Source organism: Coffea arabica, chromosome 11e, assembly GCF_036785885.1.
Source record: "Coffea arabica cultivar ET-39 chromosome 11e, Coffea Arabica ET-39 HiFi, whole genome shotgun sequence".
NCBI classification, from domain to species: domain Eukaryota; kingdom Viridiplantae; phylum Streptophyta; class Magnoliopsida; order Gentianales; family Rubiaceae; genus Coffea; species Coffea arabica.
In genome coordinates, this window is record NC_092331.1 from 56,806,168 (window position 1) to 56,814,972 (window position 8,805).

At 36.3% G+C, this 8,805-nt stretch overlaps 1 protein-coding gene across 1 annotated transcript; it reads left to right on the forward strand.

Annotated features, from left to right (window-relative positions):
* Positions 1-178: 178 nt before the first annotated feature.
* On the forward strand, positions 179-7,188 carry LOC113718827 (uncharacterized). Its single transcript, XM_027243744.2, has 13 exons — positions 179-317; positions 894-1,292; positions 1,721-1,967; positions 2,581-2,693; positions 3,104-3,183; positions 3,489-3,630; positions 3,721-3,801; positions 4,163-4,267; positions 4,877-5,059; positions 5,486-5,578; positions 6,376-6,515; positions 6,605-6,671; positions 6,781-7,188. Exons 2-13 carry the CDS (start codon positions 900-902, stop codon positions 6,898-6,900), a joined length of 1,764 nt encoding a protein of 587 aa, XP_027099545.1. The 5' UTR covers positions 179-317; positions 894-899; the 3' UTR covers positions 6,901-7,188.
* The last annotated feature ends 1,617 nt before the right edge of the window (positions 7,189-8,805 follow it).

The window sequence follows — 8,805 nt, forward strand, 5'->3', positions numbered from 1 at the left end:
TTAAAATATGAACACGATGATTGTTTCTATGACAAAAAATCTTTAAATATGAACATGGTTGTTCGTCGTACATCAGTGCATCACTTGAGAGGAGAACCCATTGAAAGAAATGGGCCCCAATTTTTCTTTTGTGCCCAATAGAGCCAACTTTGTAAACGACCCAGTCTTTTGGGCTTCACAACGAAATTTCAACCCAATCGAAGTTGCAATAAAAATCTAATTAAAATCCACAATAAGATCTCTCTCTGTATTCTCTCCTCTCTCTCTGGAACAAAGCCTTCGAATCTGCGGAAGCCGGAGGGAGTACATCGCCACCGGTAACTCCTCCTCCTCCACCCTTTCTTTGTTTATGTATATGGAATTATTCTTTTGCAGAGAGCTGTGTTAATAATTCATATCTATTTATGAGCTCTGATTATAGGTTCTCTCTCCAGATCTCATTTCTCACAACTGCCTTTCTAATTTTCAATTTCTCGAGAAAAGAGGAGCTAAATTTCCTCTAGTACTATTAAGGACCTGGATATCTTGGTTTCCGCTATGCTCGTGATCTCTTTCTGCTTATCATTTCCATTTTGATTATTGTTTTCAAATTCTACACTTATATCTCTTTAATTTCCAATTACTACTGTCATTTCTGGTAAATAATCATATTTGTTTCAGACTGATTTTTATGTAAGGTTCTTTTTTGTTTGGTTAGGTTCTTAGCTTAGCACATCTTTTCAAGTTATAGTTGCTAAAACAATAAATTGAGCTCTTTTTTGAAGAAAAAATACACTATTTTTCTCCTTGTTTTCAGTGTGGATTCAAATGAAATGTTTAACCTTAATCAAGACATGCTACAGTCTAATTTTACCGAATTATGAAGATGATTTTTGTTGTCTTTGCTTTTCTAGGGGAAAATGTCGATGGTGGATGAGCCATTGTATCCAATAGCTGTGCTAATTGATGAGCTGAAGAATGATGACATTCAATTACGGCTCAATTCAATCCGTAGGCTGAATACGATTGCCCGTGCTCTCGGTGAGGAGAGGACACGGAAAGAATTGATACCATTTCTTAGTGAAAATAATGATGATGATGATGAGGTGCTGCTGGCAATGGCAGAGGAGTTGGGAGTGTTTATTCCTTATGTTGGAGGTGTGGAGTATGCTTCTGTGTTGTTACCGCCTTTGGAGACCCTTTGCACCGTAGAGGAGACTTGTGTGAGGGATAAAGCTGTTGAGTCATTGTGTAGAATTGGATCCCAGATGAGGGAAAATGATCTGGTTGATTGGTTTATTCCTCTTGTGAAGGTTAGAACAAAAGCTTGGTGCTTTGCTGTTAAAGCATGTCATTCGTACAGTTTTATGGTCAGATGTTTGTGAAGTTGATGTTTTGTTGTTTTTATTTTCCGTGGAGCTTCTTCTATTTGTGGAGATATTCTGACACCATAAATTATGCTATAATGCTATCTACCGTAAGGGTGATATATGATTCTGTACGAGTTTCTTGGTTCAGAATTATAACTTTCATGTGCTAGACAATTCTTACTCATCATAGTTTTGGATTTTTTTTTCTCAGATCAGATTGTTGGTACACGAAAATTATCTGTGTTTATGAAGTGGTTCTGTTATTTTATCTTATCTTTGGTGTTCACCTGTTAGTTTTGAAATAATTTTTGACTTCTTACTGAGAAATTACATTGGATAATGTTATGACATTGTTAAATTCGACCTTTTAGAGGCTTGCAGCTGGTGAATGGTTTACTGCTCGAGTTTCTGCATGTGGACTATTCCATATTGCTTACCCAAGTGCATCAGAGATGCTAAAGACTGAACTTCGGTCGATATATAGCCAGTTGTGTCAAGATGACATGCCTATGGTGAGGAGAGCTGCTGCAACTAATTTGGGAAAGTTTGCTGCTACAGTTGAGCCCCCCAATCTCAAGGCTGACATCATGTCTATGTTTGAGGATCTCACTCAAGACGGTAAATGAAGAATACATCTCAATTTCTTCTTGTGACTACTGAAGACATCATGTATGCACTATCAAATGTGTATTAGCATAGTTCCTTTTCTGTGAATTATCAGCCTTGCTTTGCAGATTTTCTTTCCCTAGCCAACAACTTTGTGTTAATGTATAACATTTAAGATCCTTGGTTCAAATTCCCCCTGCCCTCTCTCTGCTTCTTAAGTCCCACCCCTCTCCTGGTGAGGGGGGGGGGGGGGAAGCCATTTGCAATTCAAGACTAGGCAGCCTATAGCTTGTGGTGCAATGTAGGTGTAGTATTCTTTTGGTATCAAGTCTGAACTTGTTTTGTTTGTGGGTGATATTCTGCATATGCTTGAGAACTTGTTCATTTTTGTTCCCTAAAAATGTTGAGCTTATAAATTGTTGAAATTCTATAATTGTTTAGTGGGCAACTAATGCATATGGTTGATAATTGTTTGACAATTTCTAGTTCTTTTGCTTACTTGGATCTTGTGCTTCACTTGATTTCCAAGAATGCATATTGTTGACACCTCACTTTAAATGCTTTTAGCCTTTCACCAAAGAGATATCACGACTGCTTAGTGGTTTACATAACTATCTCTTTTCAGATCAAGATTCTGTTCGATTGCTAGCTGTAGAAGGTTGTGCTGCTCTTGGCAAGTTGTTGGAATCCCAAGATTGTGTAGCCCACATACTCCCTGTCATTGTTAACTTCTCCCAGGTACTCAGAATGGGTCCATTCACTTATCTTTTTTTTTTTTTGGTAACTACAAGCTTTGTGGTAGGAAGCAAAGTATTTTTAATGGGGAAGAGTGAGCATGGTTGTAGGTTTAATGGGGTTTGGAACCAGAAACCTTTGAGTTTTCAAGCAGTGTTATTATCATTAGAAGCAGATCTGTTTTTGATGGTTTGCAAGGTTTTTTAGATTTCCATCTTTGTAGGGGAAGCATAGCTGAAAACTTGAGTTGAGAAGGAAGAGGATGGTCCAGATGACATTGTCTGAACTGAGGATGCCGCTATTGCCTTTCTGAGTCTAGCTGTTTTGCTATAGATTTCTAGACTTGTTTTGGTTATGTAAAATATCTTGATAACTTGCTGTCTGAATGGTTCTTATGTTGTCTGTTAACTCAGGACAAGTCTTGGCGTGTCAGATACATGGTTGCGAACCAATTGTATGAGCTTTGCGAAGCTGTTGGACCTGAACCTACAAGGTATCTTGTATTTAAACTTACATTGTGCATGCCTGCTGATTGTGCGATATTGAAAAACTTGAAGTCATTTAACCTTGATTTAAACTTTGGCAATGGCCAAATTTCCAATTGGCACTTAGTTTATCAACACTGAGATTTCTGCTTATCATTTTTTTCCCGATGGTAAAGCTGTTGGACCTGAATATATATCTTTCATTATCTGCATATTTTATTCTTTGTAAATTTATTATCTTATCTTTTGCTTCTATGGAGGAAGCGGTCTCCTTATGAGACTTCTGACTGATGGTAATTATGATGCCATTAAGGACGGATTTGGTTCCTGCTTATGTGCGCCTACTTCGTGATAATGAAGCTGAAGTGCGTATAGCAGCTGCTGGTAAAGTCACCAAATTTTGTCGGATTCTTAATCCAGAACTTGCTATTCAGCATATTCTTCCCTGTGTGAAGGTACTTACTTAACTAACCTGAATTGCTGCTTGGTGATGACCTTATTGTTCATGTCATGTATGATATGTGCCTCTATTTTGCAACTTTCAGGAATTATCATCAGATTCTTCCCAGCATGTTCGATCAGCTTTGGCTTCTGTTATAATGGGAATGGCTCCTGTTCTAGGAAAGGTAGCCTTTCCATTTATTTATATTTTATACTGAAAATATCTATGCAGTTATCTGTGCTACCCATGCTAAGCCAAAGAACATTATCCTCTTGGTAAATTCCACTGGTTGGTGAACATGTTTAGTTGCTTCATATTTGTATTTTACCTAGCAAGGGGAAACAGTTCTGTTGGTAATTCTTTTTTATTCAATGCTTCTGGTATAGGTTTATATTGCAGAAATCTTTTACTGATCTTGAACTTTTTGTACTGTAGTGCTCTGCTATGATGTCAATATAATTTATTACAGCTATTTTTGCTTATTTTCTTGTGTACTTTGTGCTTTCATCAAGATTGCATTTCACTGAATTTCCTATCCAATGCAGGATGCGACAATTGAACAACTTCTCCCAATTTTTCTTTCCCTCTTGAAAGATGAATTCCCTGATGTACGCCTTAATATTATTAGCAAGCTCGATCAAGTCAATCAGGTTTGTGATGTTTAGTGCTTTGGATCTTATTTACTGTGTTTTCCAAATGCTCTCCTTTCTTCATCTATCTTCGGTTTCTTTTTGTGCATGATATATGCATCTCGTGTTGAGATTTTGGCATGTAACTAAGTGTAGTTTATGTGCTTTGCAAACTTGGATAAAGGAAAAGAAGATTTTGATTCTCCTTTTGTAATATCTTGGGCTTCAAATATGATGGTGGATAGCAAGTAAAATTTTCTATAGTCATTCTACTTTTGGCTACAACATGGATCAGTTGTTGATCAATGACTTAGATAGTAGTAGTCTTAGTGTTTTGACTGATGATTCATTACTTTTAACTGCTAAATAATTATACTAAGTGCTCGCAATTTAGTATTTTTTCTACCCAAAAAAAAAAAACTCTGGTGTTATTATTATTATTTTTTGTAATTTAGTATTTTTTCCACAAAAAAAAAACTTGCAGTGTTATCTTTTTTCTTGTAACGTGGTCCTTTTCCAATGACATGGTTTATCTTGGTTTCAAATTTTGTATTTGTCATGCATTTTTTCATGCTGTTGAGTATATCTCTCTACTGATTTATATTGGTATCTAATTGCTCAACATTGCAGGTTATAGGAATCGACTTGTTGTCGCAATCTCTATTACCAGCTATTGTTGAGCTTGCAGAGGATAGGCATTGGAGAGTTCGCCTTGCAATTATTGAATACATACCGCTGTTGGCTAGTCAATTGGGTGTAGGTTTTTTCGATGACAAACTTGGTGCCCTTTGCATGCAGTGGCTACAGGACAAGGTTGGTGGTATTATGTAAAGTTTCCTTGTAACTGAAGTTGATGACTATAAGTCTGATGACATCAGAGTGTGGATATCCAAAATAAATTAATGTGGGAGAGACGTACTTTCTATGCTAATGAATGCTTACCTGTTCGAGTGGGAAAACAACCTACCTATTCTTCCATTCAGTTCTGTTTTCTTCCTATGCCAGCTTTTACTTTTCTTTGGTTTTTTGCAGATATTCATTCATCTCAATCAAAATCATCAAAACAATACTTCCACTTGTATCATCTCTTTAGTGTGAATATTTTTGCAGCATTCAATTTTGCCCATCAACCCACTAAGCATAATGTTTTCAAGAAAATCCATCTTATCCTCCTTCGACATGTAGTTGGTATATAAGTGCAAATACATTTTTGGCTTTACAGAAAAATTTGTCATGCAGGTTTATTCAATTCGAGATGCTGCTGCTAATAATTTGAAACGCCTGGCAGAAGAATTTGGTCCGGAGTGGGCAATGCAGCATATCATTCCTCAGGTTTGTCCGAGTACTCAACTATAAGATGCATTTTTTCCCTTCTCTATCTCTCTCTTTTGATTTGGTTGGCGTTGCCAGCTGTGCAAAATGATTGTTCTTATTAAAAATGACTCTGAATCAGTCTGTCCATGTACCTCGTACCGAGTAATTAAGATCTGGAGGTAATCTGCTGCTCAAGTGAATTTTAAGTGGTAAAAATCAACTTAGAATGCACCTGCAACTTGGCTGGTTTTAAACTTTTCCGGTATTATACCTAGTGGACCTGGTTTTTAAAATTTTCGAAATAGACTGAATCTAAGTGGAGAAAATGGTGCTTAAAGGGTGTTAAATTATTGATAATGCAATTGTTGCATCATTTTTCTTCTGAGAAGGCCTGTATCAGAACCAGCAGTAAACTGAGTTTGCTCAGTATCAAGCTGCAGAACCAGCTAAGCGTTTGTATCATCATAGTTGTTTTTACCATTAAAGTGATCATTAATGTCTTCTATAAAAGTTGTAGTCGAATGGTATTCTTTTATAGTGGTTACATGTTTCGACTGTTTTCTCTAATACTGAGGCAAGAGTCAAGGCCATGGAATATATCATTTTCTTGTTGTGTTTTAGCACAAAAAATATGGGGAAAAAGATAACTTTGAAAAATTAGAAAACGGGGAAGAAAATTAAGAACTTTATCTGATTGTGCAAGTTGAGAAGTAATTTAAAATTGGAACCATGTGGTTCTAGTTTCTTGCTTCCTTGCATATATGGTGCTTTGTTATTCCCTTAGATAAAATAAATGTTAAAGCACCTTTCTACAGGTTTTGGATATGACAAACAATCCACATTATTTGTATCGGATGACCATTCTTCGCGCAATTTCATTACTTGCTCCTGTCATGGGCTCTGAGATTACTTGTTCTAAGTTGCTGCCGGTGGTCATCACTGCATCGAAGGACAGGTCATTGACTTTCTCATATTTAATTTGGTGTTAGTAGGCTTGATTGGATAGCTTCCTGAACCTGCAGTTCTGACATGTTCTCTCTTCAGGGTTCCGAACATTAAATTTAATGTGGCGAAGGTGTTGCAGTCCCTGATTCATATTGTTGACCAATCAGTAAGCATTGCTTGTTTTTCTCTGAATCTTGCTCTTTTTACATGTTGAGTTCGGTTAACTTTGACTTCTTTGTTTTATATGCAAATATTGGGACTTTGTTCGTGCTTAGGTGGTGGAGAAAACGATTCGTCCATGTCTGGTAGAGCTTGCTGAGGATCCTGATGTTGATGTCCGTTATTATGCCAATCAGGCACTTCAATCAATTGACAGTGTTATGATGTCCAGCTAGACCGTTTTATCAGACGAGAATTCATCACAGAAATTTTTATTCCGGTTTCTTTTCCTGGTGTTTCTGGATAAAGACTGTCTGATTGAAATAGCTAATTCAAAGTTTAGTGTTGATTTTCTCCCTTCACTCGGCTGAGTGCTAGTGTATGGCAATTCCTGAATATTGTTCAGATAATTCGAGGATGCTTGTTGCTAATGTACATGTTTGTCACTTGTAAAATTACAGTTCAATGACAAGCTGCATTGTGCTTGAATTAAAGAGGAGAATGCACGTGACCTCTCTTTTTGATTTTTTGATCTTTATAGTTGGGGATATAATATCAATGAACATGGTTTTAACGAGTAGAGATGGAAGATTGACCATAAACTTATTTTTGTCTGAACGAGTGCATATTCAAAAAAAAAGAAAAAAAAAAAGAAAGCCTTTTATTCATGAACATAATGTGAATAGAAAGAAGACCTTTTCGATCACTCCAAACTGACAAATTTTCTGAGGGAATGTCCTAACATATCATCAATATTATTCAAAATAAATGTGTATTGTACAGAAATTATGTGTAAAAATATGACTGCGTCCCCAAAACTTTTTTTGTTTTAAGGCATTTCCGTAAGCTTCTGTGAGATATTCCGCAGGCTCAATGCAACTTTGATGATTTGGAGTGGCTGCAACTTACCTGGGGGTTGAGGCAATAAGAAAAGAAGGGTGGCTCCTGCCAAAACATTTCAACCACCAACTCAAGAAAAAAGACCAAAAGATTTCAGCAGTTGATTTCTTCCTCCTTGAGAGCAGTTTAAATAGGACCACAACCAAGAAGCTCTCCACAAAGCACAGCCAACGCCACACTTTCCATCTGCGTTAAGAAATCATTCTTCTCCCACAGACGAGCAAAATAAGATCAAGTATCATGACAGAAGTAAGTGAGAAGCTGGAAGAAGAAAAGTACCTAAACCTAGAGCATCCCCTGTCCAGGTACTTTAAAGTTTCTCGACAACTGTGAATATTGTAGATATGATATAAATTCACTAGCTTGTATCATAGTATCTATTTTATTTTATTTTACTTTACATATTATTATGATGAAGTTTGGAACATTCCTCCAAAATGGATGCCCATGAACAGGCTTGGTCACGTTATTTGGACCGTTCCTTCATTATTATTTGTCTGAGATTTGGAGTTAGCATTTGTATCAGATTATGTATTCTTTTTTTTTTTTCCTTGTTTTTGACAGGGAAAAGACTTCATGAAGATTTCTGGAAACACTCATTTGAGCAAAGATTATTTGAGCTACTAAAATCATGCAGGAAGTAACTAGGGTGATGAACCGTTTGATGGCCTCATCCTCGGACCTTCATGATGGTCAAACGTCGGTTTTGGACTAGCAAAACCAACTTCATGATAGTCTTTAAAACACCACCTTAGCTTCTATATATAGTGGGCTAGAAACTAAGGAAAGCATTCAATTTTTCATTTAGCATTGTAAACATACAAGTGAAAATATTATTATGTAACTTATTTGTCATTGAAATAATGGTATATCAATTTATCATTTGGTAAGTGTATGAATTTGTTCTTGATCAATTTGAATTGATCACTTGCTTGGTTTTGAATCATAAGGGGAAACATTAATAATACCTGCCATTGCCGTTTATTAAGTTGATTCTAGTGCAACTTCCAAATCTCTCCCAAACAATTCCTTCTCAGAAATCTCTAAAATCCCTCCGACATGTACAAAATTTTAGTACATCATTTTTTGTACTACTGAGTATACATCATTTTCAAGTCCTAGAATTACATTCTTTTTCTTCCTCACTATTAAAATGTTGATTTTTATTGGATTACAAACATAAAGAATAGGATTGGATCATTTGGTCTTATTTTGGTACCATATGAAAAAAAAGGCTTTTG

Coding starts and splice junctions, on each gene's coding strand:
- LOC113718827 (XM_027243744.2), top strand. CDS start 900: ATGTCGATGGTGGATGAGCCATTGTATCCAATAGCTGTGCTAATTGAT. Junction 3,184..3,488: donor GTTGGACCTGAACCTACAAG/GTATCTTGTATT, acceptor GATGCCATTAAG/GACGGATTTGGTTCCTGCTT. Junction 3,631..3,720: donor ATATTCTTCCCTGTGTGAAG/GTACTTACTTAA, acceptor TGCAACTTTCAG/GAATTATCATCAGATTCTTC.